Here is a 27,487-nt window from a genome sequence, read left to right as displayed (position 1 = left end):
ATGCGGCCACCCGCAGCGGCTGCTGTTTTAGACTACGTTTCCCATCAGCCCTTTCTCAACATCGCGATAATCCCAGCGAGACCGCCGAGAAGACTTGCGCGCAGGCGCGGCCCCGCCCTCTCCCCGAGGCCGGCCGCGTGGCTGGAAGTCATGGCTGCTTCTGTCCGGGCCCAGGTCGGCGCGCAGCCTCGGGCCTCAGGCCTTTGGCAATGGTAAGACTGCGGGAGCGGGGACACGGGGTCTTCTTTGGGCGCTAGCACACTTGGCCTCCCTTTTTCAGAGGCGAAATGGTGACGTCAGCCCTAGCTGGTTTGGCTCAGTGGAGAGAGCGTCGGCCTGCGGACTAAAGGGTCCCAGGCTCAGTTCCAGCCAAGGGCACAGGCCTGGGTTGCAGGCTCGAATCGCCCCCCCCCCCCAGTGGGGGGCATGCAGGAAGCAGCCAATCAATGATTCTCTCTCATCATTGATGTTTCTCTATCCCTCTCCCTTCCTCCCTAAAATCAAAAAAAAAAAATTTTTTTTTAAATGGTGACGCCAAACCTCTCCTCCTTACAGGGTGGTTGGGAGGATTAGCTAAGATATTGGATGAGAAAACGCTTTCCAAACGGCGCGAGGTTTTATGGTTGAAGGGAGAGAGCTCGAGTCCACTTTTGGCGGGAAGGGCCCCTCGGCGCAGCCACCTGTGGGCTGAGCTTGCAGGCCCCGCGGCCCTGAGGGGTCCCGAGTCCCCCCCCCCCCCCAGGCGGGGCAGCAGTGGCAGTTGTTAACTCACGTCGCGAGTGTTAACGCCTGAACACCTGACTTCTCCCGGAGTGCCCTGAGAACCGCCCCCGTCAGTTTCTACAGAATTCTGCATTTAGTAATCAGCGGGACTGGAGACTTTGGAAAGCCGCATTCTTACAAAGCACCTTACACGGTCACTTTTTTCCTTCCCCACAGGCCTGCCTTGAGCATCTGCAGAGACGGAAGCCGACTTGCAGGCTGAAGCTTAAAAGGAATGAATGGAGCCCCGGAATGAGTAAGGATGGCTGGGTGCAGGCAGGATCTGGGGGGGTCCCAGAAGGGAGGAAGCCGAGATGGTGTGAAGGCCTGTCACATACAGCGGTCTAATACGCCGCCTCGTACTTTATTCTGAAGTTGAACTTCTGAATAAGGTCCATTCTGTGAACAAATGTTGGCACAAATCTAGAATCCGGAAGTGAGGGTTCTGTGCCAGTGTGATTGGGGGGCCGCTAGGTGTCGCTGTTTGAAACTTGGGTGGAAACCATTGCGGAGGGGGGTGACGGGGAGCCTTGGATAGGAGTGGGCTGGCTGGGTTTAGAAGGGTTGGCTACAGCCTGAGCCGAGGATGATTTAACGTTATCCCTGTCTGAATGGCCTTCCTTGGTGAAGAGTTCTGACTTGCTGAGGCTCAGCTGTGTAAATGCCGGTCTTGAGAACAAACACCTTACCATTGTTTCGGGTAGGATGAGAAGTATGTTATCCACATTTCTCCTTCAGGTTCAAGGTGTGGGCTGTGGACTGAGAAAAGTCACGTGAAAACCATCACCTTCAGATGTTGAGTGTAAGGATCTCCGTGATGGGAATTTCTATAAGTGGTGAGATTTTTAGCTCTTTCACAGACTTGTGCAGGTCATGGTCTCTGGAAGTTTCGGGCTGCTAGATTGCGGAGATGTGTGGGTCTTTCCGGATTGTGACTGCCCGGCTAAGGGAGGTGAGTGGTAAGGAACCCTTTGCCAGGCTCCGCGCCAAGCAGTCTCAACACCGTATTTGTTACAACTGCTGTGAGAATTAGATTAGACCAGTGGTTCTCAGCTGGGGGGCAGGCGGTGTGGCTGGGATCTGGTGGGGGCTGCTCAGTGGTCTGCAAAGCTCAGGACAAAAGAACTGTCCACCCAGAATGTCAGTAGAGCTGAGATTGTAACCCTGTATCAGACCAACTTGAGTGATTTGAGCTCTAGTCTCGGCCAGGTACCAGATAGCCACACAGAGCCTTATTCATTCGTTTGTAAAACAGGGTCAAGTGCTTCTCAGACCTGTCTGTACGTCAGAACCACTTACGAAGTGTTACAATATACACATTCCTGGACCCCACCTCCAGCCATGGATGAGTGGGCCCGAGAATCACGTGTGTCGGTGTGGGAGCAGGCACGGAGGAATAGATGATCGGATCTACTTTTAGCTCAGATTTTTATTACAGCAAGATTATAGAACTGGCTATTTTTAACCAGCTCTCAGGGCAGATCCATAATCCTCTGTCTTAAAAAACAAAGCCACATGCCTGCTCTGCACAGAGATGAGAAATGGCTTTTTGTTGCTTCTTGGCCTCAGGCACCACCGTTTGTGCTGATGAAAGGGGTAACTGCACTTGACTGAGATGAGAAAGACTAGACTATATACCCCCCTCCTACCCCCTGCCCCCCCCCCCCCCCCCCCCCCCCCCCCGCTCAGCTGTAAGACACGTGGGCTGAGGGTAGGAACTGCCCTGGCCGGTCTGGCTCATTGGATAGAGTGCCGGCCCTCAGACCAAATGGTCTCGGGTTCGACTCCTGGCCATGGGCACGTACCTTGGTTGTAGGCTCGATCTCCGGCCCGGGGTGCATGCAGGAGGCAAACACTCAACCTGTCACTCACATCGATGTTTCTCTCTCCCCCCCTTCCTTCCACTCTCTAAAAATCAATGGAAGAAGGTCCTCAGGGGAGGATTATCAAAAAAATAAAGGGCATTGCCGAAACCGGTTTGGCTCGGTGGATAGAGTGTCGGCCTGCGGACTGAAGGGTCCCAGGTTCGATTCCGGTCAAGGGCATGTACCTTGGTTGCGGGCACATCCCCGGTGGGGGGTGTGCAGGAGGCAGCTGATCGATGTTTCTCTCTCATTGATGTTTCTAACTCTCTATTCCTCTCTCTTCCTCTCTGTAAAAAATCAATAGAATATATATTTAAAAAATAAAATAAAATAAAGGGCATGAACTGTCAGTGTGTCAGGTCTGGACACTGGGTACATCTAGCACTAGATAGGGTCAGTTTTTGCCCTTGAGGGGAAGTACCTTCTAATACAGCAGATATGGTTGAATGAGAGTTCTCACGAGGGGAGAACAGCAGAGTTTGGTAAGAAAAAACTAGTTTGCCTGTGCTGTGGGCTGGCAGAGTGGCGGGAGCGGAGTCCATGATGATGTCGTTATCCCTGTCTGAAGGCAAAGAGGCCTTTCAGTGTGGAATGTGGATGTCTGAGACTCCGTTTCCCAAGTTCCTTATAGATAATTTCGGCCTGGTTTGAAAGTGAGTGACGAGAGATACCTGCGTATTCTTGAGCCGGTTTCCTTTGCAATTTCTCCTTGCCAGGCCAGGCCAGTCCAGCCTTGGTTTCGGACCCGAAACGGACCCTCCAGGAGAAGCCTCTAAGCGGCAGTAAGTAGCACGTGGCCCTGGGCCTGGGCCTGCAGTGGGGTTTTGTTTTGCTTCCCTGCCCGGGACTTGGGGTTCTGCTAGGTGGCAGGGAGACTACCTAACAGGTTTGTTTTCTTTGTTAGGTGTCTGCAGTGTGAGGCACAGGACTGAACGGCTTTGCCCGAAGCAAGTGAAAGGGTTCCTCCCCGCTGTAAGTTTTCTGTTTCCGTCTTACCTGGCTTTGTCCCTAAGCAGCCCCCAAGCCTATGATGGTTCGTTATCCCTGTCTGAACCTCTCGACTGAGGGAGAACAGTCTGTTCTGAGGCTTGCGGGGGATTTGGCCCTGTGCTCTTAAAAGTGCAGGTTTTATAAGGGATCGCATTGAATGGACCCTAAAGGAAACTGGGTACCCTGAGGCCCCAGGCCAGCGCGTCAGCTCTCTGCAGCTTGAAGACCAATGGCGTGGCTGCCGTCACACTCTAGGCCCCTGGATTAATGTCTCTGAGGGACGGGCTGCTTGAGAGATGGCAGAACTGGGCAGTGGCCAGGACTTGGCTTAGGCTCTTACTGTGGGATGAGAGAGTGCTTGCCACATCTCTCAAGAAAGCGCATGTGCTTTTTGAAACAGACGGGGAAGTCAAGTGTCTGCAGCTGTGCAGGGGGAATCCTGGGCCCGCTGGCCTCTCGCCTTGGCGCCCGAGCCTGCCCTGCTGTTTGGTTTCCGGGTGCTCAACCCCCGAGTCTCCTAAGGTTGGCTCAGATCGCACCTGAAAGGCATGACTGGCATGTGGGCAAGAAGGTGTCAGTGGCTCTGGACATGGCTTAGTGCCAGGCTTGAAGTGGCACCGCTTGAACGTGGGGTGTGTGGGGGCTCTATTCAAGGCCACCTGTTTGCTCGGGCACCACAGAAGCTGTATTTGGGGTGAGGTTTGGTGAGCCTGAAAACGCCCCAGCAGCTTACAGCTCAACCCACTGAAAGGGCGTGTCACTGAGTGGGTTCTGGAGCAGATGGATGCAAATGTCCCCAGAGCTTCGTGGCTGGTCTTGACTGGCTACTTCCCAAACACTGCAACCCCCCCCCCCCCCCTCACACACACACACACACACACTTACTCCTGAAAACAAGCTGCCCGTCGTCTGGGGGCCTCACCAGCCGCATGGAACTATCTGATCGTACCCATCATGCCTTCAACACGCACACGGGCGTCCTGGGTTCGAATGCGTGCCTCTGTGGTTGCCTTTTTCCTAACCTGGTGGATTCTTTCAAGTTAGCCTCAGTGTGCGTCCCTCTGTTGGCTGTTGTGTCAAATGACTCTCTGGTTTTACAGGTGACCTCCCAGTTGTGCCGGCCGGACCCGCGCAGCCTCTGTTAATAGTAATGCCTGTAAAGTGTTCCCCCAAAGGAGAATCATTTCAGAGCCCTGTGGACTCCATCTTCAAAAATAGCCAAATAATCTGAGAGAAAATAGTTTATCCCATAAACTCTTGGGCAGTTAGTGAAATTGGGGTATAACTGAGAACATTCGGGAACCGCAGCATAGGGTATCTATTTCGTTACTCGTGTATTGGCGAGGCTGCGGCAACGGTAAATGAAGGTAATTAACGTGCACTGATTGCTCTTTTGCGGGAAGCAGATGCTCTGCCTAGAAAAACATTTCTCAAAGTGGAATTCTTAAGTCAGTGTGTCTTGGGCTTAAATTTTGAAGCACAAATAAACATTTTCAAAGTACTAGCATTGTGGATTTCAGATTGAGACCCACGTAAGAACAGTATTTTGTGACCCGGCATTCCTTGGTAAATGAGTTTCACAGAATAATAATTGGGTTTAACTGTACACAGGATGCAATCAGATGTGTTGGGGTGTTTGTAAGTTTCCCACTAAGTTGATTTTATGCCCCTTTAATGGGTTGCCAGAGGCCAGGTCCTGGGCCCTGGGGGAAGGGGTCCTTGCCACCTGGTGAAGGCTCTTGCCTACCAGCCAGCCGTGCAGAGACCCCCAGCCCCGCACAGTGCAGGCATCAGACTGTCCTGGGAGCTGCTTGGTTGCCGGGGGGAAGGGGGGAGATCCCAGGGCTTAAGGGCTGGGCGGTGCTAGCTAGGCTTCCAGTGGGAGCCTATAGAATGCCTAAGTGAAACTGCCTGTCAATTAAGTTCCAATTGTTGGCACCATGATGTTCATACGGAGTAAGGGGGGTTCATTACGGGGTGCCATCCTTTTGGTGACCAGGTGGCAATATGTCTGTAATGGGAATCCCCTCAGAGGCAGGCAGCCTTCTGTGCACTCGGCGCCCCCATCAAATACCAGAACCTTCCATGGTTCTTGTTCTCTGATCTCCACGCTACACCCCTGCATGGTATGGCATGCTACTTCCCTCAACACACAGCGGAGATGGCCATCATCGTTTATGCAATGATCTGGTTTCAGGTTACATTCTGCCCTCTGCGCTCCCTCTTTCTCGTGGCACTCATGTATGTGGGTCATGGTCTCAGAAAGGTGAAGGCGTGTCCTTGAGTTGAATTGCCTTGGAGGTTGCATGTTCGTGGAGGACTGGCTGGGAGTGTGCAGGCGCCTGTGATGGAGTGTGGCTGAGTCCTCCACTGCCGTCCCAGTGCTGCTCAGCACCTGTTGGCCTTGCCGTATGCCTGCCCCTTGGTGAGGTGACAGTCACATCTTGGGAGTGTTATCTTCAGTTTTAAACAAATCCAGGGGAGCAGTCCATTCTCCCTTGACCCAGAGGGTGTCTGTCTCAGACTCAGGGGTTTTCTTGGGTGGGCCACGGGCAAGATAGGGTGTTTCACAATGAACAGGCTTCAGTGATCGTCACAAATCCACCTCAGTGTCACCTGAGGGAAGGAGTGGGTCTCGGCGAGTTGGCTTCGGCCCCTTTGAAGGGGTCCTGGCCCCCAGCTCAGCAAGGATCAAGCTCGGTGCTGGTACAGCTGCAGGGCGCCGGCCTTGTGCAGGTCCCACCACAGCGCTGCCTCCAGGGACAGATCGTGGTTTGCATAGAATATCAGTGGCCGCTTAACTCGGTCGAAGTAGTGGTCGGAAAATTTCCAGTAGTTACTTGTGATGAATCCATAGGCACTAACCTGGACAAAGATGGCATTGAGCTGCTGTGTGCACGCTCATGTCAAGTGACATGAATTCAGGAAAGCCCAGTCCCGCCCCCACCCCCCACCATAAGCCTGTGTGAAGATGGTGAACAATGATTGCAGCTCACAAATGAGACTCCCGCTTTACGACAGGGACGAGGGGTAGGCCCAGAGTCGTGTGGCCTCTGTGGGTCACTGCCTGCCTGTGAAAACTGCCGAGTCTTCCCTGTGGCTCCTGTGGAACGGCCCTTAGTGACCAGCGATTGTGTGTGTGTGGGCGGGGGGGGGGGGAGTGGGCGGGCTAACCCTGCTGTCCCAGCCAGTTCTGTTGAGAAGACTGCTTTCAGGAGAGCAGTTTGGTCATGGGCCTTGGACACCACGTAGAGTGGCTGCCCCGGGACGAGGGCGTGAAAGAAGGAAGTGTTGGGCAGGGGGCTGGCCTATAAAGGACCCTGGGTATTGGGTGCGATTCCCCCATGCCTTCCCTAGACCCCTCCTGCAGCTGGGGGATCCTTCCCCCCCCCCCCCCCCTAGACAGGCCCAGCAGGTCTGAGGTGTAGGGCTCTGGATAAACCCAGTTCCATCACACCTGCACTCTGCTGCTGTGGGTTCCTGAGAAGGCCTCTTACCTGGTCACAGGTGTGTAACGCTGTCAGCAGCATGAGGGCCCCAGTACTAGGCATATATAAGTCTTTAAATTTTGAGATAATCCGCTTTGATTTCAAAAACCTGGAAGCAAAACGGCATAGAAACTCAGACATTTAGGGCTTACACACCAGCTTGATAGAACAACTCACAAAGGCCACTCCCATCAAGTCTACTGGGGAGAACTCCGTGAGCTAGAGACCTGTCTCCTTTGAACCACCTCCTCAGGGGTGGGGAGGAGGAGGGGGCCCATCAGGAGAGCCACAGCAGGAGCCTGCTTTCTCCGAGAAGCCTGAATCCAGCCTGACTGCCACCTCCTGCCCTCGCCCCCGGGCTGGTGAGGAAGCACAGCTCGAGGGCCCAGGCGGCCTGCGTTTAGTCCGAGACCCGAGTTTCCCTGTCCCACACTCTTGGCCAAACAGGAACCACGGGTCACTGGTGAGGTAGCACAAGAAGTGACGCCCCCCCCCCCCCCCACACACACACACACTGGTGGCCACGGGCGCTGCCCTCGGCCCTGGATTCCCATCCGCGCTCCTCCAGCAGACCTGGCCGCGGCCGTGTTTTCCTCTGCGCGGCTGTGACTGCTGGGCTCCCGCCTGCCCAGGCCCACCTGCCCCTCACCTGCTCCCGGGGTGCTCCCTCTGACTGCTGGGCTCCCGCCTGCCCAGGCCCACCTGCCCCTCACTGCTCCCGGGGTGCTCCCTTGGCCGCAGCAGGTCTCTCACCCAGCTGCTGCCCTAGTGACACTTTAAAGGGCCAGTGGTTGAGCATCGACCTATGAACCAGGAGGTCACCGTTTGATTCCCGGTCAGGGCACAGGCCCGGGTTGCAGGCTAGATCCCCAGTGGGGGACGTGCAGGAGGCAGCCGATCAACGATTCTCATCACTGATGTTTCTATACTTGTCCCTCCCTCTCTGAAATCAATAACTATTTTAAAAAAATAAACAGCCCTGGCAAATAGGCCTCGGGTTCTCCCGGGTTTCCTGTTCCCCAGATTGACACCCACCGCCTCCATCGAGGCACTGAAGTAGTGACAGACCAATAACAAGGCCTTGGCACCTGCTTGGCACGTGGCTCTGGCTGGGTTACAGCAGGTGGGCCTGCAGGCAGGCCTGCAGTGCAGGGGGGGGGGCGCTGCCACCCGCCCACCTACCTCTCTGTCAGGTAGCTGATGAAGGCTGGATGGAGCAGCTTGAATTTGCTGGCAGGGGCTTGTGGTCCGAAGTAGGTCTGCGGCCTATTTGGAGAGGAAGCGGACGGAGCGGTTCAGGCTCTCATACTGCATGGCGGGGTAGCTGCCCGAGCGGCGGCGGGGCAGGGAGCGGTAGTAGAAGCGCGGCTGCGAGTAGTAGCGGGAGAAGGGCGTGTAGAAGGTGGCGGGCAGCACCGAGGGCACCACCGGCGGCCTCGCGCCCACCAGCACCTCGGTGGGCAGCTTGTAGGTGAGCGAGCACGGGGGCGTGAACAGGTTGGGAGGCGTCCGGAAGTTGCAGGTGGCGTTGGGGTAGTGGGGCGGGGGCGGGAGGAGGGGGAAGTAGAGGGACTCTGGGGGCGGGGGGCGCTGGGGGGATGGGGGGGGCTCGTACTGGGGGGTCGGGCACAGGGGCAATGGAGATGTGGGGGGCTGGAAGAAGGGGGGCTCCCTCAGGAAGCGGGGCACATAGGGGGTGATTTGGGTCGGGATACCCGAAGTGGACCCGATGTAGGAGCCTGAGCCGACGGGGCTGAAGGAGGGGGACCTGGAGGAGTGCCCGGGGGGAGTCTGGGAGGAGTTTCGGGAGGAAGGCTTCAGGCCAGATTGGGAGGGAGACTTGGAGGGGGGTGGAGTGGCGTTTTGGGGAGATGCTCGAGACACGTGTTGGGAGTGAGGGCTGGGGTTCAGGGAGGGAGCCCGGGAGGGGGGCTGCGAGGCAGTGGGGGTGGGAGGGTGAGAGGGGGCGCGGGAGGAGGACCGGGTGGGGGATGGGGAAGGGGCTGAGCCACCCGAGCTGGAGTAGGGCTGCTGGTTGGCGGGGCTGCCGTTGTGGTTGGTCCGGGACTGGGAGGGGGACTGGGTAGGGGACGGATTAGGGGTTTGGGAGGGGGAGCTCATTGGTGTTGGGAAGGCTTGTGAGCACCCAGGGTCTCTGAGCCAGCACCCCCAAGAGCCTGGTCCCCGCCCATGTCACAAAGCCCACCCTCATGACCCCGGCAGCATTGTGAGCGATTGTTGGGTAATCACAGGGCGGGCGGGGCGGGGGCGGGGCCAGCCTGGGGGTGCTGTCCTGGCCTTGGAGGGTTTAACCTTTAAGGAGCCCCTTAGAAGCGCCCTTCCCCAGCTGGGGGAGCTCGGAGATAGGCGATAGGCGGGGACATTGTGTGGCCAGGGGTGGGGTAGACCTCCCAGGACCGACTCAGAGAAACGGTCAGCAGCGCCGGGCTGAGGGCCAGGACTTGGCTCAAGAGCTGGACACAGGCCTCTGCCCAGGAAGCGGGAGACCAGACAGTGTGCCCTTTGTTCCCGCTCCCAGGACGCCGGCCGCATCGCCAGTCTTGGGAGGGTGCCGCCAGGAGGAGTGGCGTGGAGACCGGCCTCCGCTTCCTCTCGGCTGGTGGCAGGCTGGTTTGGGGACAGCAGCCTGGAGCTCAGAAGCAGGTCTGCCTGCTCCCTTCAGGAAAGCGGCCCCTCGAGCCTGGCTTACCTGGGCTCTCCTGGGGGGAAGGAACAGCACCCCGAGCTCCAGGAGCTGCTCCTGCCCTCGCCCACCTCCCTCCTGACAGGGTCTCCGGGGCCGCGACGGCCACGGCCTCACCACGCCCTGCCCTGCGTGGCGGCTCACCTGTCACCTTTATCGGTGCCACTGGGGACAGGCACACCCAGAATGGCCGATCGCAGCATCACATAGTCACGGAGGTCCGAGGGGATGAAGATGTAGCGCAGGTCCTGTTGGGACAGCAGGGACCCCGAGCCTGGGTGGGAACAAGGCCACGGCTGGTCCTGCTCCGCAGGGCGGCCCTCCACCCAGCCCTGCCCCGACAGGCGTTCTCTCATGCGCCCGCAGTGCCACTGCAGGATCTGGTGGTGCGGCACCGGCTCACGAATCCTGGGGTGCCCTGCCCTCCGAGGACGGGCCAGGCTCAGTGGCGAGGAGCCGCGTGTTTCTAATGAGGAAACCACGCGTGGCGGTGTGCGACTGGGACCAGGCGTGGAAGGCCCTGCCCCCTCCTCTGGGGTCACCCCCTCGGTGACGTTAGCGGGGCCCGTGCGACAAGGGCCTTCCTTCCGACGACTGCAGCTGCCTGAGAGGCCCTGAGCCCAAACACTTAGCTGAGCGGCTTCCAAATCCTAACTCGGGGAAATTGTCAGATTATAAATGTGTGTTGTTTAAAGCTACTAATACCCGGCTGCTGTGGCTCAGGGGTTGAGCGTGGGCCTATGAACCAGGAGGTCACGGTTCGATTCCCGGTCAGGGCACATGCCCGGGTTGTGGGCTCCATCCCCAGTAGGGGGGGGTGCAGGAGGCAGTGGATCAGTGATTCTCATCATTGATGTTTCTCTCCCTCCCTCTCTGAAATCAATAAGGACATATTAAAAAATAAGTAAATCAAGCTACCAGTGTGGGGGTATTTTGTTAATGCAGCAGCGAGTAACTCATACAGGCACTGTGGCCACATCAGAAATGCAGCTGCCCCACTTGGTTCTGTCACGAGCCTAGAGAAGTTCTACTGAGAGACTTTGGGGCAGAGACACTGTGGCTAGGACACTCCTTCATTTCCTTCTCAGAGGAGGAAGCTTCTAGAAACCCAACCCAGCTCCATAGAGCATGACGGGACCCCTTATCCTGGGATCTCCCTAACCTGCATGGGGCACCCAGACCTTGAGGGGAAGTGTGTTGTTCTAGGAACGATGTGGTTGAAGGAGGCTGGAGGTAGCAGGTGCTCCCCCCAGCCATGACTCTGGGCACGTTCCTCAGTCTCGTTGAACCTCGGCTCCCTGCACAGGCCGCTGTGGGGATTCAGAAGGCACACCCGCTATTCTGGGGGCAGCATGGGAGACTGGGAACCCCAGGTCTGCGCCAGAGGGGCTTGCACCGCTGCAGCTGGCGATGGGCTGCTCTGATGGCGAGGTGGCGCCAGTCAATGCCCTTCCCTGTGAGGCGCCCTGGAGGGGAGCTGGGTTTGGACCCCAGTGGTCTCTGGGCTCTGAGCCTGAGCCTCCTCACCAGGCAGGGGGCTGCAGGCATGTGGAGGGTGCCTAACACCCCCTCAGCTCTCACTAAATGCCAGCCATTCACCCCAGCCGAAAGGGGTGCAGTGCCACCTGAAGCAGTGGGGCATCCCTGCCCAGTCCCCCTCCTCAGCTCCATCCCCGCGCCCACGGTCCTGGCATAGCTGCGCAGCCAGTAGCCGGGGCTCAGGAACCCTGGGCTTCCCCGTGGAGGGGGCTCCGGGAACCGTGGCGCCCCTCAGGCCTCACCTGTCCGCGTGGCACGGAGGTGAAGCCCTCGGTGCTGTAGGCGATGAGCGAGTTCTTCATCGTGTTCACAGTGAAACCGTAGAAGGAGGTCTTGGTGCCCACATCCTTCTCGAAGCCTTTGATCACAGCACCATTGAGTCTGGTCCAAACAGAGCCCATTGGCCTGGCGGTCACCCCACCCTGTGTGGGACTCCCACCCCCAGGCTCCGCCACACCCGTCCCAGCCTCACGGACCACTCCCCGGGCCACGGCAGCACCAGCACCCACTCCTCCAGACTTCAAGGGACGCCCTGTGCAGTGGGCACATCTGTCCTGGCGGTTCCTTCCCCTCAGGTGCCGTGGCATGTCTGTCTGCACATGCCTGTGTCCATGCCTGTCTGCCTGTAACAACTGCAGAGCCGCCGGGGGCTGCTGCGTGGCCCACACCGTGGAGGATGCTCCCTCGGGGGGCAGCTCCTCTCCCCTCCTCCCTGCCCCTCTCCCCTCCTCCCTGCCCCTGCTCTGCATACCTGAACACGTAGTCGTGGGCATCGATGTTGAGACCCTGGCGAGAGCCGTTCAGGATGCCCCCGTTACCCACCACGGCGCACCGGATGCAGTCCCCGCGCGGCTCCCTGGAGCCCAGCAGCTGGGCGCTCTCGGAGCTGTTCAGAAGGCTCAGGGTGGAGGCGATGGCTGTGGGGCGGGAGGGGGACCTCATGCAGAGGCTGGCATCCGGACAACAGCCCCCCCCAGGAGGCACAGAGGGTGGGAGGGGTGAAAGGTCAATGGGGCCTGAGAAGGGAAAAGGGGCCGGTGGGGGACAGGTGTGGCTGTGCCCGAGGTGCCTCTGGAGACCATATTCCAGGAGGAATAACCTGGGCATGGGGGTGGGGGCGGAGCTAACGGGGAGGGTCTGACAGCAGCACAGTCGCTGCTTGGGGCCCCATGCCCTGTCTCAGCCAGCTTGATGCCAGGGAGGCCCCGGATGGTGAGAGTCCTGGGGTGGGCGGGGAGCCAAGCCCCTCTTGCTGAGCCCCTGGAAAGTCAGCAGGAGTCGCATAGCTTGGGGGTGGAGCTCAGGCCCTCCTGGGAGGAAAGGGACAGGGGCGGGGGTCCCACATCCCAGTGCTGTGAGGGCAGGAAGGTCTGGGCATCAGGGCCAACAGCCTGAGGAAGCGACCAGCCAGCTGGGGCCAGAGGGCTGAGGGTTACCTTGGCGGGGGAGCCCCTGCCAGCCGTAGGGGGCTCTGCGCTGGCTCAGGCTGTCCCAGAGCTCCTGGGAGAAGAGGCCCCCGGCCAGCAGCACTGGCTGGGAGAAGTTGAACAGAGCCCGGAAGTGGGGGTGCTGCTGAATGGCCCGAGCCAGCGAGTGTCTGCAGGGCCTGCTCTGTGGGTGAGAAGATGAGAGGGCTGAACTCTGGGGGCTGGGGTGGGTGGGAGCCTTCCAGGAGCTCGAAGGCCCCACGGGGTTGGGAGGGAAGAGGTGGCCTCCCTTCTCCAAACTTGGGGATCAGAGAGCTTTCTGGGTTTCCCCTGCCCAGCCCCCTGGATGCCACATCTCTGTGGCCTGCTGGCTCTGCCTCCTGCTCCTGCTCCTGCTCCTGCACCTGCACCTCACTCCGGGGGAAACTTCGGGGCGTTTTCCCATGAACGGGTGAGACCTGCCCGCCTTTGGAGGAGGCGTGCCAGCTGAGTCTCTGGGATCCTCGGCCTGGATCGAAGCCTGTGATTTATCCTGTGAGCTCTGGCATCTTCGCTGTGGGGCTGGCGAGACAGGGCTGCGAGAGACGCAAGCGTGTCTTTCTTCCAGCCGCTGCTCACGCTGCGTTGAACGGTGTCTTCCCGAAGTCCCTGTCTGCCCAGACCCTCGGAACGTGGCCTATTTGGAAGTGGGGCCTGTGCAGATGTAGGTTGTTGAGATGTCACACTGCATTCAGGTGGGCCCCAAGTTCAGTGCCCCTCTAGGGAGGCCATGTGTTGACAGGCAGAGAGTGAGTGACGCGGCTCCAAGCCGAGGAGGCCTGGAGCCCCAGGAGGTGCAGGAGGCCAGGACGGGTCTCCCAGACAGTCCTGCGGACGCCTGGGTGTCAGACTTCTGCCTCCAGGACTGCGAGAAACAATGTCTCTCATTTTAAGCCACCGCCTTTGCTCATGTGTTCCAGAAGCCGTAGGACACTGAAGCATAGTAACCTCCATCTTGGGTAAGAACTGCTGTTTGAAATTTTAACCCTGCTATTCTGGCTTCTGAAACGCTTGCTTGCTTAAATAATAGGGAAAATAAGACTACTCCCATTCCAGAGAGGCCATAAACTATGTCCCAGACAGAGTTGTCAGTGCTGGCGCCAGGCCAGGCCTCGAGATATGGTCTCACAGCCCTGTCCCAGCACACAGGACTTTTTCTTAGAAGGTCCGGAAGTCTCGTTCCAAATTTAGAAGACAAAGAACTGAAAAAGGTATATATAGAAAAGACTTCCTCTATTTGGGGCCCCAGAATTTGAGAAGCAATATTTCCTCTGGGCCGGCTAGCTAGAGAAATGAAAAAGACTCCAAATAAATTTGGCTTATTGATTAAGGCGTCTTCTGATTTACAACATAACAAAACCTCACGATGCCTGGGCACATGGGGACCTGGAAGGAGGGCAAATACCGAACAGGCCCCAGCCCCATCCGCCTGCAACCCCCAGGGCAGAGTCCCACACCGCCGTGCCTGGGCGGGGCTGCTGTCACCCTGCAGGGCCTGTTACGGTGCTGGTTGGATCAAGGGCCATGCCGGGAAGAGCTGCGTGTGGCCGCTCCTGCTAAGTGACATAGACGTTCCTCAGTCACCGCACTGCGAAGCTGTGCAGTCCAGCGCCAGGGCTTTGGGGAAACGGGGCTAGCGGCACAGCACTCGCACCCTTGACCCGGGACGCAGCCCACAGCCGCTCAGCCTCGGGACGTGAGCGCTGCTAAGTATGGCGTTTGGCCTCAGAAAGCCTCTGCGGGGGGCGGCTCGTGAGCTATTATGAAATGGCAGGAAGAGGGTTTACCACGCGATGGGGCAGGCGGAGTGTGCGTGTACGCATTTGTGTATTCCTCGCATTTGTGTATTCCTCGATGTCCCTTCCTGGGGGTGGCTCTCGCATGTCACCCGGTGCTCTCACTGGTGCTGGCTCAGAAGCAAACAATCTGTGCGACGCTCAGACTGTTTCCTGAGCACAGTCCTGTGGGAACTTTGGAAATCCATGTTTCATAGCGGGCGCTCCACAGCACACAGCGCGCAGCGTCACTGCGGCTCCGGCTCCCGGCCTGTTCTCGGGGCTCCCGGAGAAAAGCTTGTCTTCGCATCAGGAGGGTGTGCGGCACTCGGCAGCCGGCGGCTTTCCCTCAGGGACCCGGTGGCAGTCTCCTTCTTCACTGCGGCCGCCAGGGAGCTCAGGGCCAGACACCTGGCCTGTCTCACGCCTGGTGGCACATCTGTCATGCACTTACCAGCCATCTCATTTTCCAGCCTTTCTTTCACTTCCACGTTTCTTTATTTTACTCTTTTTATGTTTTTGCCTTGTTATATGTACTTAAAAGCTATCTCAAATCCTCCTTTGAAACCGGATGGGGATATACGCCACTTAGCATCAAGCAGCTCCAGGGGGAAAGGACTTGAGGAATGTGAAGATGATCTGGCCCTGGCTGCTGTGGCTCAGTGGATAGAGCATTGGCCTGCGGACTGAAGGGACCCAGGTTCGATTCTGATCAAGGACACGTGCCCAGGTTTCGGGCTCGGTGCCCAGTAGGGGGCGTGCAGGAGGCAGCCAATCAATGATTCTCTCTCATCATTGATGTTTCTATCTCTTTCTCTCCCTTCCTCTCTGAAACCAATAAAAATATATTTTAAAAAAAAGAAAAAGAAAAGAAAAAGGAAAAAGATGACCTGGCCAAGCACTCGGGAGACGCTTGAGGACATCTGTCCTCCCGGCTCTGCGGCTCAGTGGTTCAGAGCAGGTTCTGGGGGCTGACCCCAGTGCCACCTCTTCTCCCTGCACGGCCCTGAGCGAGGTGCCTGACCCTCTGTGCCACATTTTGCCATGAGGCTTATGTCTGAGAACACAGGTCACGTGCTGGGGATGGCACCTCGGCCCACAGCCGCCATCGACTCAGCTACAGAGCCGGGCCGGACGGGTCTCAAACCCTCAAGGCAAACACGGGTCATCTTCCCAGGGTTTGGTGTCTACTCTGGCGAGCAGTTTCAATGTGACTTTTATAGTAAGAAGACATCGGGGGGAGTAGAATCTCAAATTCACAGGCCTTTTAAAGATAAATCACAGGACTTCCAAGAAATGTTCAGCTGGCTGTACCCCAGGGAACCTATTGATCCATCTTCCTCTCTTGGGGTGCAGAGAGCCCTAGTAGCCAGGTGTGAGGAGCCCTGATGGCTGTTTGCTTCATTCTGGGGCCCCTGGGGCGGGGGTCCGAAGAGCTCCTGCCCAGCAGTCTCGTGAGAATGTCCTTGGTTTGCTCTTCTTGCCCCTCCTCCCCGCTGACCTGAGGATGCTCAGAGCAGAGTAGCGGCCACTGTACCTTCCTTGTCCCAGACTGCGCTGCCGTGGGTCCAGCGAACGTTTGAGATGCTGTGGTGTTCCTGGGAGAGAAGGCACACGTCAAGGGGTCTGGCTCCGTCAGGGTCAAAGGCTTCCGTCCCTCTGACCCAATCTCTGGGCTCTGATTCTTGCCCGTGCCTCTCTCTCTCTTTAGGCACAGAGTACTCTCACACAGTTACGTCTGACACGCGGGATCAGCCGGAAGGGAAGAAACCCCCGCAAGCAGCAGCAATGTGCGTTCACAGGGCCAGTGGTTCAAAGATGAAGATACGGCGTGTTTGGTGGCTCAGTGCTTAGAGGTCGGCCCTCTGACTGAAGGGTTGAGGGTTCGATTCCCAGGCATGTACCTCTTGCAGGTTTGATCCCGGCTCTGGTCCAGGTGCCTGCAGGAGGCAACCAGTCCATGTGTGTCTCTCACATCAATGTTTCTCTCTCTCTCCACCTCCCCCTACCCTTCCACTCTCTAAAGATCAATGGGAAAAGATATCCTCAGGTGAGGATTAAAAACAAACAAAAAAGAAGAGGAAAGCTTGCCAGCCCCCTGGAATTGTGACCATATAAGGGGGTGCCCTTGGTGGTGGGGGGGAGGGGTCACCCTGGCTCCAGCCCTCAGGGTCACGGTAAAGGGCAGGTCTGCCACTGAGTCCCGAAGTCTGGAGTCCATGACCGCGGGAAGTTACTGAACCCGGAACCTGAGTCCACGTCTGGACAGCAGGGATAACCATGTTGACCTGACCGATAATCCTATCACGTGTCACCCAGTTGTGAGTCCAAACAGAGCACCTGCTATCTCACACCGTGTCCTCTAACCAAATGTTACTGTGGTTACCAGCCTCTAGGCCAGTGTCCCTTGGGCAGGGGGGCAGGGGCTGAAGTGATGGCCCAGCCCCACCTCCCAGGCGGCCCCAGGGCAAAGGGGAACCTCTACTCCGGAAGGAAGGAGAGGGGCCCTTGCCCACTGGAAGGGTGTCGGGCCTCTCCGCACCCCTGCCCACCGCACAGGAGCAGGCGGGAGGTCAGGGGTGTGCAGTGTGCGGGGAACAAAAGCCCTTGTTGTTTGCTTCTGCGCGAGGGGACAGCCGAGTCACAATGAAGTCTGTGACCTGCCTCCCTGCAGGTTTCTGAGACCCTGGAGGGCAGGGCAGAGAGAGCAGGGCGCCGCTCTCCGCCCCCAGACCAGCCACCTGGCCACCCACTCAATCCTGTAGTTCCTGTCCGTGGGCACAGCAGGGCCTCTGGGGAGGAACTGAGACGTTTCTCTCGGCCTAGACCCCGCAGTGAGCTGAAAAGCACCCGGCCGAGGCCCCATCCCTGAGACTGAGCTGACGGGCAGGCCCTTCCCGGGGATTCTAACACGCGGCCAGCGGAGGACAGCCTGACAGGACCAGGGCAGGATGCAGACAGGAGGGGAGAGGTGCAGGGGATGAGGTGGGGACTGCCCTGCACCCCCCTAGTCTCAGGGAGGCCTGCTCATCTCTAGGGTGCCCTCAGTACCCAGGTCTGCCAGCTCCTCGCAGCTCTTAGGACTCCCTGGGCTTCCAGACACCCACTGGGGGAGGCGGGAAGGAGTGAGGGTGCCTGCGGGAGGCAACCAGTCAATGTGTGTGTGTCTCTTCCTCTCCCTCCCTCTTCCACTCTCTCTAAAAATCAATGGGAAAAAATATCCTCAGGTGAGGCTTAACCAAAAATAAACAAATACATACATACATAAAGCTTTGTTGAGGTATAATGGGTGTTCAGCAAACCTCATATTTAAAGTGTATTCAATACTTTCAAAGGACGTTTAATGGTATATTATTTATTTTTTTGTTAATCCTCCCCAGAGGATATTTTTAGAGTGGAAGGGAGGTAGGGAAGAGGAGAGAGAGAGACATCGCAGGTCCACACTGGCCAAGGGCTGTCTGTATTTTAAAACATCCTATATAATAAAAGCCTAATATGCTAAGTGCCCAGTTGTCCGTTCAACCAATCAAAGTGTAATATGCTAATGATACGCTAAGGCCGCTCAACAGCTCACTATGACATGCACTGACCACCAGGGGGCAGACACTCCGACTGGTAAGTTAGCTTGCTGCTGGAGTCCAGCCGATTGGGACTGAGTGAGACAGGCCGGACATGCCCTGGAGCCCTCCCACGGTCCCTCCATGGCTGGCCAACCTCCCGCATCCCTCTCCAGCCCCGATTGTGCACCAGCAGGTTCCTCAGCCTGGCCTGTGCCCTCTTGCAATCTGGGACCCCTCAGGGGATATTGGAGAGCCAATTTCAGCCTGATCCCACAGGCCAGGCCAAGGGACCCCACTGGTGCACGAATTTGTGCACCAGGCCTCTAGTCTTTACATAAAATTCACAAGATCCCCTTCCTTAGTAGCTCACCGCTCTTCAGTCCTTTTCCTTATGTAATTTCCCACCACCAGGAGATTCCATAACTTCAGACGGGACCTGCTGGCTAGAGCGCCCTTTATTCTAGAGGGACTGAGCGTGTATTGTTTTGCAACTGTGGGAGTCCTCTGACCTTACTCCCGGGGAGCAGGCACGGATTTTGCTTTCATCCCATTATACCTGCAGCGAGGGAGCAAGGCTGAGTGAGGAAGGGACAGGTGCGAAGGCGCTGGGGAGGCACAGCCTGGGCCGGGAGGCCTCGCAGGGCTGCGGGCGCCCCTGCAGCCCGCCATCCGGGCTCTGTCCGCTTTCCAAGGTAAAGCCAAACCCTTGGCAGGCTACTCCAGTGGCTGGAACCCACCGAAGGCAGACTCGGGTTTCTCCACGTGGGGCGCACATGAAAGGCAGGTGCCCAGAGCGTGGGAGGCTCGGCCAGGAAAACCTGAATGGAGCCCAGAACTGGCCCCTGTTCCCTGGGGGAGTCCACCTCTTCGTGGGATCCAGCCCAGGCGGCGCTTATCAAATAAACAGAACAAACAGCGCGGGCGAGAGGGAGCCGCCCGGGCAGGCAGAGACGGCGCCAGCGGGAGGGATGGCACCGCCGAGCTGGGGATCGGGGCAGCGTGGGAGCCGGAAGATTTGGGTCCTTGTCCCCAAAAGTTACCGAGAGAGAGTTCCCCGCAAAAACGGGACTGTTGTGATGGGACGCAGATGACCCCGCCTTCTTCCCAAAAAGAGTTTCTCCTCGGGACGCAGGGGACTCACCCAACAGGCGCACGGGCAAGGCTCCCCTGGGACGGAGGCTGTCGGTCCCGGGCCAGAGTGGAGGTTCAAAGGGCCGCAGCCGGGGTCCCCGCTGGGAGTCGCCCCAAAGAGGCCGAGGACCCTGGGCTGGCCCTGCCCGCCCGTCCCTGCGCCCGCCGGCTTAGTTCCGCGCGGCAGCCCTACCTGGCTCCGGGCCGGAGCCCCCGGTGCGGCCTCCCCGCCGCGGAGAAGAGCGTGAGGAGGATCCCCGAGCAGACGGCCCCGAGCAGGAGCAGCCGCCAGAAGAGCGGGCCGCGCGGGAGCCCCATGCAGCCCCGCCTGCGGGCGCCCCGTCTGCAGCTGGACCGCGGCCGTGGGCCGGCCCTGGGAGCCAGCCGCCTCCCGGAGGCAACGGCCCCGCCCCGCCCTGCCCGGCCCCGCCCCGCCCCCACCTCCGGCGCCTCCCCGCCCTGCCCGGACCGGGCCTCCGGAAGCCGCCCCACCATCGGGTGGGGCTGGGGAGGCGGGAGAGTCGCCCCGGCCCCTGGCTCCGCCCTGTGCCCGGAGGTCCCTGAACTGCGGCCACCCTCCCTACGCTCCCGCCGGCGTCCAGCCTTCCCGGTGCTGTCCAGGGGGGGGCGCGGGGAGACACCCCGCCTGCCGCGGAGGCCTCGCCCTGCTCTGTACTGGGGCGGGGGGGCACCCTTGGCTCCCAAATTCCCGAGGCTGGTGGGGCGGCCCCCCTGGAAAAGGCGCCCAGGAATCGGTGTAGCCCGGCCAGCGGGGCTCAGTGGATGAGCGCCGACCTAAGAACCAGGAGGTCACGGTTTGGTTCCGATCGGGGCACAGGCCGGAGCTGCGGTTTGATCCCCAGTGGGGGGCGTGCAGGAGGCAGCTGGTCCATGATTCTCTCACGGATGTTCCTCTCTCTCCCTCTCCCTCCCTCTGAAATCAATACAAATATATGGAAAGAATGATGGTGGTGTGCGCATCTGGGGCCTTTCCAGGATTTGGGAATTTGGGTGTAATGAGCGGTTCCCCGGACAGCTGAGATCGGGAGGGTGGAGGCCCCCGATGCTCCGGGTTGACGGTGGGCTGGGGGCGGAGCTGAGGCTGTGCGCCCACTCACTCGCCCACTCACTCGGTGACTGTCCCTGGGCCAGGACCCTCAAGCCCTGCTTTCCCGTTACAAAACGAGGCCAGCTGGAGGTCTCGGCGCAGGGAGAGCACCGAGTCTGGCCGGGGCTTCCGTGTCAGCAGGCGGAGGGGAAGTGTGGGCACCTGAGCTCTGGACACAGAGCCCCCCCCCCCCCCCGCCCCGCCCCCTGGTGACAGTAGGTGAGATGGACTGTTCTCCAGTGGGCAGTGCTCCTGGTCAGAGACCTGAGACCTGTGAAGTTCTCCAGCGCCCCCCAACGGCCAGGAACTGCAGGGACCAGAGGGACCTGGTCCCCAGCCCCAGCTTTCTGTTCTCACCTGTGAGGGGCAAGTCTGCTCTCACCTGTCCAATTGCAAGTCTTCCCAAAAAGCTTCCTGGAGCCCATGCCTGTGGTCAGGAATGGGTCATTTAGTCTCAGTTCTCATGATTAAAAAAAATGCATTGCCCGGCCGGTGCAGCTCAGTTCTATTTCTGGTCAGGGCACAGAGGAAGGGAGAGGGAGAGAAAGATAGAAACAGCAATGATGAGAGAGAATTATTGATCGGCTGCCTCCTGCACACCCCCTGCTGGGGATGGACCCCCACCCTGGGCATGTGCCCTTGACCGGAATCGAACCCAGGACCCCTCAGTCCAAAGGCCAATGCTTTATCCACTGAGCCAAACCAGCTAGGGCAAGTTTATTTCTAGGGAGAGTGGAAGAGAGAGGGAAAGACAGAGAAACATCGATGTGAGAGAAACACATCGATTGGTTGCCTCCTGCACACACTCTGACCAGGGCCCAGGCCAGGGAGGAGTCTGCAACCAAGGTACATGCCCTTGACTGGAATGGAACCCAGGACCCTTTGGTCTGCAGGCTGACACTCTATCCACTGAGCCACACCAGCCAGGGCAAAAATACATTTTTTTAAAAAAAGAAATGGGATGTTTTATTTTATTTTATTTTTGGGGGGGATGTTTTAGATAATATATTGTAGCAACTCTGGGTACTGGTAACCCCCTCCCCGCCCCAGGCTTGTGATTTGCTTGTCTCTTTAGTGATTGGCAGGCTTGTTTTTGTGAAGTCCCACCCCCACTCCCTTGAAGTGTTAGGTCCTTGATGTTGCTCTGCAGGAACAGCAGTTCAGTGCACTCCTGGCCCCTGGGAGGCAGTGATGGGGCTGGGATCTTTCCATCTCTTTCCCTGACCACCCAGCAGTTAAGCTCCATTCAGTGCCCACTGATTGCCCTACGTTTACAAGATTGGCGAGGAGTTGATCATTGTTATGTTATATTAATAATTATATAGGTTATTATCTATAGGAGCTGCAAATGGCAGCTCGTTACTCAATTCTTGTTACTTTGTTTGAATATGTTTGTTTTGTATATGCTTGAAATTTTCCATCTCATAAAGTTAAATTTATTTCTTTGTCTGTATGTGAAGTAGACCTCATCAGATTCTTTAGAAATATAAGGTCATCATTAAGTTGAATTAAAATCTTGAAAAGTACTTATAGATACTTTTCACTTAAGAGGTGGATTATGGTTTTACAAAACTGAGTAATGAAAACTTCAAGTATTCCATGTTCTGAAACAATCTTGTGTAAGCATCTTTGTAAAAATACAAAGATTCGCTTATTTCTCACTATCTGAAATGGCATGAATTTCAAGTAAGTTCCTCATCAAAATTTATTAGATGTGGTAATTATATATCACAGGCTGGTTTTGTCATTGCAATCAAAACCATTTTTAGGTGATTAATTATTTTATGAAAAAAAAAAAGCCATGATGGACATTGTTCCAGTTGTATTTCAGGAATCTATAAGGAGACACATTTATGCACTGAATTGAGCTGAGTGGGAACTGAGCTTGCAAAAAGCTGATGACTGAATTTTAAATATTAGCTGGGATGTTCTAGGTCTGGGATTAGTGCTTGTGATTCAGACAATTAGAGCCCAAAGCTTTTCAAGATTTAAAAGGGTTTTTAAATATTTTTTCTATAGACCTATTACTCGGAAGTTTTTTTCAACCTCTTGGAAATGTTAATTTCTTAAAAAGATAAATGATTTGTCAGAAATGAGGAGCTAGTTTTGACAGCAGACAGTTTATTTGCCTACTTGTATTACTCAGTGCAAGTGATAAAGTTTTGCACAGTTGTAATTGGTCGTGGTAACAATAGGAAACAAAAATGTTAAAATTACAAAATCTAAAATGATTTTATTATTAATCTCAATTGTGCTGCCATAGTATTGTATTTACTCTAATGCATTAACTATTTTAAAATAAATCATAGTGGCCCTGACCGGTTTGGCTCAGTGGATAGAGCGTCGGCCTGCGGACTGAAGGATCCCGGATTTGATTCCAGTCAAGGGCATGTACCTTGGTTGCAGGCACATCCCCAGTAGGGGGTGTGCAGGAGGCAGCTGATCGGTGTTTCTCACTCTCTATCCCTCTCCCTTCTTCTCTGTAAGAAATCAATAAAATACATATTTTTTAAAAATAATAAATCATAGTGGTTTTAAGTATTTTTAATCTCTGGTACTTAAAAGTATTCCCAGCAATTTTATTTTATTAGTTTGGAATCCAAATTGGACCCAGTTGCCATCTTGTTCCTAAATACTTTTCAAATCTGCGTTCATCTCTCCAGCCACACTGCATGCAAGTGGCTGGATCCACCTGTAATACCGTTGTCTTCTAATTCACCCCCGTCTTCCCTTTGTCACTCAGCTCGCGGCCACTGTGACGTGTACGAGGTGGAGACTCACCATCGCGCTCCGCTGCTGGAAAATCGTTTGTGGGTCCACATCACTGACAGTGATCCCCAAGCCTGAGAGCACATGTAGAGGAAAGTCCCGCCCTCCGGGTGGAGAGACATGGCGGGAGCTAAGGATGACAGTGTACCTCATCATACGTGCACATGTGGGCCCTGGAACCACGTGGCGGTGCTTGCTTATCAGAGCCCAGCTGACGAAGAAGGCTTACAGTAAAATTTTATTTTATCTTTTAAGATGTATTCTTATTGATCTCAGAGAGGAAGGAAGAGGGGGAGAGAGAGAGAAACATCAGTGATGAGAGAGAATCATAGATCGGCTGCCTCCTCACACCCCCTACTGGGGACCAAGCCTTCAACCTAGGCATGTGCCCTCCACTGGAATCGAACCTGGGACCCTTCAGTCTGCAGGCCGATGCTCTATCCACTGATCCAAACCGGCTAGGGCTCGAGTAAAATTTAAAAGAACATCATTAAACTAAAAACACTAAACTAAACATTCTTCATAGGCCTCTGGATGATGACAGAGTGGACAAACACATCGAATTACATTCCTTCCTGAAACCCCACTCAGATGCTAATAAAAGAATTTTTAAAAGCATAAACGCACAAAGCCGGGGAGGAGAGGACTGGAGGCCACAGCGACACAATCCCGGAAATTGAAAGCAGAGGATAAGAGGTAACGGATTTAACGTCTCAAGATGGCTGACTACTCAGCTTTCGGCGGGAAGCCAAGAACCGAAGCAATTTATACTAACGGGTTAGGAATATCGGGCATGTTGGAAATGAGATGAAGGGGTTAACTGTAATAAGGACTGGTAGAAAGCTGTTTAGGATGATTCATTTCCACACACTCTTCTGCCACTTGTCTGCCCCGCCCAACCCTGGCAAAGGCCAGAGGTTTTTCCCACTGGAGAGTTAAATGGAGTCTTGCTTGGTCTGAAGGAAACCAAGCAGCATTGAAGATGTGGTGGCTCATAGAGTCAGGCATGTTAAGGGAATATGTGAATTCTGAATACTTCCAGAAAGGAAGGTAAAGGAGATAAAGAGGAGGAAAAAAATAAGAAAAGTTATAGGAGGCCCAATACCCAAATAATAAAAGTTCTAGCCCTGGCTGGTGTGGCTCAGTGGACAGAGCATCAGCCTGCGGACTGAAGGATCCCAGGTTCGATTCCGGTCAAGGGCACACGCCCAGATTGCGGGCTCAGTCCTCAGGGTAGGGCGTGCAGGAGGCAGCTGATCGTTGATTTTCTCTCAGCATTGATGTTTCTATCTCTCCCTCTCCCTTCCTCTCTGAAATCAATAAAAAAATACTTTTAAAAAAAGTTCTAGAAAGAGAGAGAAAAATGGAAGGATACAAATCATCAATGAAAATTATTCCATAAAATTTCCCAGCATTGAAGGACATGAGTTTCCAGCATGAACGGGCCCACAATGCCCAGCGAAGATTCTACAAGATTCCAGAGGAAGAAAATCAAGTTACATGAAAATGATCAAGAATGGCTTTGGATTTCTCAAAGACAAAAGTGGAGACGGGAAAGCAAAGGAGCAATGTCTTAAAAACTGTGAAGGAAAATAAATTTCGATCTAGAATCCCATACCCAGCCCAACTATCAATGTAATGGAGGAATAAGGCCTTTTCTGCGTTACTGTCTTTAAAACTTTTTCTCTGTCTCCTGCTCCTTTTCAAAAGGAAGCTACCAAAGGACTTGCTCCACCAAAATGAGAGTAGAAACTAGGAAACAGAAGACACGGGGTAAAGAAGGAGACTCGCCCTGACCGCTGTGGCTCAGTGGATGGAGCGTCGGCCTGCGGACTGAAAGGTCCCAGATGTGATTCCGGTCAAGGGCATGTACCTTGGTTGCGGGTATACCCCCAGTAGGAGGTGTGCAGGAGGCAGCTCTATCCCTCTCTCTTCCTCTCTGTAAAAAAATCAATAAAATATTTTAAAAGAAAGAAAGGAGACCCAACACAGAACAGCGTTGCTAGGCATGTGTCTTGACAGAGCATTGAACTGGTCACCTCCTGGTTCACGGGTTGATGCTCAACCACTGAGCCATACCAGCTGGGCAGCATTCCCTTTAGATTTATAGTGTTTTTGAGTCTGTCTTTGTAAGTGCTTGCTCTAGGCATCATGCTATTTATATATCTATATAAAGGCTGTGCTCCCCACCCTTTACTAGTTTGTACAAGTAGACAAACCTGACCTCTGTTTAGGTCCCTTTATTCTCTACCTTGCTAATACAATTGTCTTTAAATATTTCTCTTTTTTGGGAATTTTTATAGGACGTTTTTGTTTGTTTTTTGCCAAACTGATAACATACACGTGGGAGCAAGATCTCAAATGCTCCCCGTTGTCTTACATATTTACTCTACACGCATTTAGAGCCGCGTCAGACAGTGCTATGTCTGTTTTAACCATCAAACATAGATGGGAAAACTCAACAGGAGAAGGACATGTCTATTTGCCCATATTTGGACTCTTCCCATTGTTTTTTCTCTGTCTCAATGCTCCACGCTCCCTTCTCAGACCCTTTCCTTCCCGTGTGAAGACCTGCCACTAGCCCTTCCTTCCGGGTAGTCCCCGGGCAGCAAGTTGTGTTTGCTTCATCTTGTCGGACTCGATGACCTCGGCCAGTCGGTCGGGGCCAGCAGCGCGTTGGGTGAGCATCTGGACCTGTGGGGTCAGGCCTCCCGCCCTGTGCTTTTTCCCAGCGGTGCCCGGGCTGCTCTTGGCCTTCTGCGTTTCCACATGCATTTTATTTATGTTCTGTTTGATTGTTTTTAGATTTTATTTACTTGTATTTTTTACTTTTTTATTGGACTTATTGGGGTGACATTGGTTAATAAAATTACATAGGTTTCAGTGTGTAATTCTGTAATGCATCATCTATATATATCGTATTATGTGTTCACCAACCCAAGTCAAGTCTCCTCCCATCATCACTTATCCCCCTTTACCCTCTTCGATCTCTGCCCAACCCCTTTCCCTCTGGTAATCACCATACTGTTGTCTTCCACATGCATTTTAGAATCCGCTTATTGATTTATACACCTATTGGGGCCACATTAAATCTATAGATTAGTTTTGGTGGATTCGATGTCTGAACAATAGTGAACTTCCAATCCATGAACATTGTCTATAGTTCCATTTACTTGGGGTCTTTCGTTTCTCAGTGTTTCATAGTTTTCAGTATAGGGACCAGTGTACATTTCCCCTAAGCTTTGTTCCTGTTTGGTGCTTTTGGATGTTATTTGGAAAAAATCGCTTTATAAAATAATGTTGTTTGAAAATTTTCGTTTCTCATTGCTGACACATAGAGGCATGATGGTCTGTTTCACTGGCTTTGTATGCTAAACTCACTGTAATGGTTTGTAGATTATTTTGGATTTTTGTGTGCATGACCATGTCAACAATGACTTTCCAATCCTTGTGCATGTTATGTCTTTTCTGTGCCTTCTGAAGGGGCAGGACATCCAGGTCCCTGTTGAATAGTCGGAGTGACAGCTGGCAGCTTAGCTTTTGTCCAGTCTCGGGGAAAGATTTTAATATTTTGCCATTCAGAATGATATTTGTTGCTGGCTTAACGTTTTTGGTAGCTGTTCTGTACCAGAAAGCTCCCCTTTCGTCCTAATCTATTGAAAAATATGGCCCTAGCTGGTTTGGCTCAGTGGATAGAGTGTCGGCCTGCGGACGGAAGGGTCCCTGGTTCGATTCTGGTCAAGGGCAAGTTCGATCCCCGCCCCAGTAGGGGCATGAGCAGGAGGCAACCCAATCTCTCACATCGATGTTTCTCTCTCTGTCTCTCTTCCTCCCTCCCAATCTCTCTAAAAATCAATGGAAAAATATCCTCGGGTGAGGATTAGCCAAAAAGTAAATAAAATAAAATACGACTGGGTGTTGAATTCTGTCAAATGCATTTCCCGCTTCAGTTGAAGTCACGGTATTAATTTTCTCTTTCTCCTCTGTTAACGTGAATTACAGTGGCTGCTTTTTACCAGCCCGTTTTTCCGTGGAGGAATAATTTATGGGCAGTGAAATACATCGATCTTAGTCTGTAGTTTAATGCAGTCTGATAATTGCTTGTATCCTTGGAACCCACACCCTCGCAACATACAGACATTTCCGTTACCCCAAACGTCCCCTCATTGCCCTTCCAGCCATGAGCCATTCCAGAGAAAACCACTCTTCTTACACATGAGCCAGTTGTGAACGTTCTCAAACTTCACAAAAACGGGACCCCTCATTTGTGCTGCGTGCGTTCCCTCTCACTGTGAGCACTTCCCATTCCACGGGCGAACATCCCACCCGC

At 55.0% G+C, this 27,487-nt stretch overlaps 2 protein-coding genes and 1 long non-coding RNA gene across 5 annotated transcripts; 1 reads left to right on the top strand and 2 right to left on the bottom strand.

The window, feature by feature from the left end:
* The first annotated feature begins 125 nt into the window (after nt 1-125).
* Nucleotides 126-26,752, top strand: LOC307115136. Of its 3 annotated transcripts, none has more exons than XR_013815081.1 (6): nt 126-212; nt 940-1,018; nt 1,501-1,598; nt 3,344-3,409; nt 3,532-3,599; nt 23,132-26,752. It is a non-coding gene; the product is annotated as an uncharacterized lncRNA (long non-coding RNA). The 3 variants fall into 3 exon arrangements; XR_013815082.1 differs by lacking the exon at nt 23,132-26,752 and adding an exon at nt 16,301-16,449; XR_013815083.1 differs by lacking the exon at nt 23,132-26,752 and adding an exon at nt 4,718-5,161.
* Nucleotides 5,315-19,607, bottom strand: ST6GALNAC2 (ST6 N-acetylgalactosaminide alpha-2,6-sialyltransferase 2). Its single transcript, XM_079798170.1, has 9 exons — nt 19,474-19,607; nt 16,127-16,187; nt 12,785-12,959; nt 12,100-12,265; nt 11,591-11,729; nt 9,954-10,057; nt 8,288-8,371; nt 7,115-7,214; nt 5,315-6,482 (listed from the first exon to the last, which is right to left on the bottom strand). Exons 1-9 carry the CDS (start codon nt 19,596-19,598, stop codon nt 6,309-6,311), a joined length of 1,128 nt encoding a protein of 375 aa, XP_079654296.1. The 5' UTR covers nt 19,599-19,607; the 3' UTR covers nt 5,315-6,308.
* LOC307114574 (testis-specific serine/proline-rich protein) lies at nt 8,409-10,087 on the bottom strand (the record flags this gene model as incomplete). The annotated part of the gene is made up of 2 exons (XM_079797114.1): nt 8,458-10,087; nt 8,409-8,413 (listed from the first exon to the last, which is right to left on the bottom strand). The coding sequence occupies exons 1-2, from the start codon at nt 9,224-9,226 to the stop codon at nt 8,409-8,411; spliced, it is 774 nt and encodes a 257-aa protein (XP_079653240.1). The 5' UTR covers nt 9,227-10,087.
* Nucleotides 26,753-27,487: the final 735 nt, after the last annotated feature.

This window comes from Cnephaeus nilssonii, assembly GCF_951640355.1.
Source record: "Cnephaeus nilssonii genome assembly, chromosome: 19".
NCBI classification, from domain to species: domain Eukaryota; kingdom Metazoa; phylum Chordata; class Mammalia; order Chiroptera; family Vespertilionidae; genus Cnephaeus; species Cnephaeus nilssonii.
Note: the sequence above shows the minus strand (reverse complement) of the source record. Positions and strands in the feature narration are given on the sequence as shown.

What these genes read in the sequence shown, in the direction of transcription:
- ST6GALNAC2 (XM_079798170.1), bottom strand. Translation starts at nt 19,598, where the DNA reads ATGGGGCTCCCGCGCGGCCCGCTCTTCTGGCGGCTGCTCCTGCTCGGG. An exon ending in ATCAGCTACCTGACAGAGAG is followed by an intron (nt 7,215 to 8,287) that starts GTAGGTGGGCGG and finishes TTTTGCTTCCAG; the next exon opens with GTTTTTGAAATCAAAGCGGA. An exon ending in CGTTACACACCTGTGACCAG is followed by an intron (nt 6,483 to 7,114) that starts GTAAGAGGCCTT and finishes ATCTTTGTCCAG; the next exon opens with GTTAGTGCCTATGGATTCAT.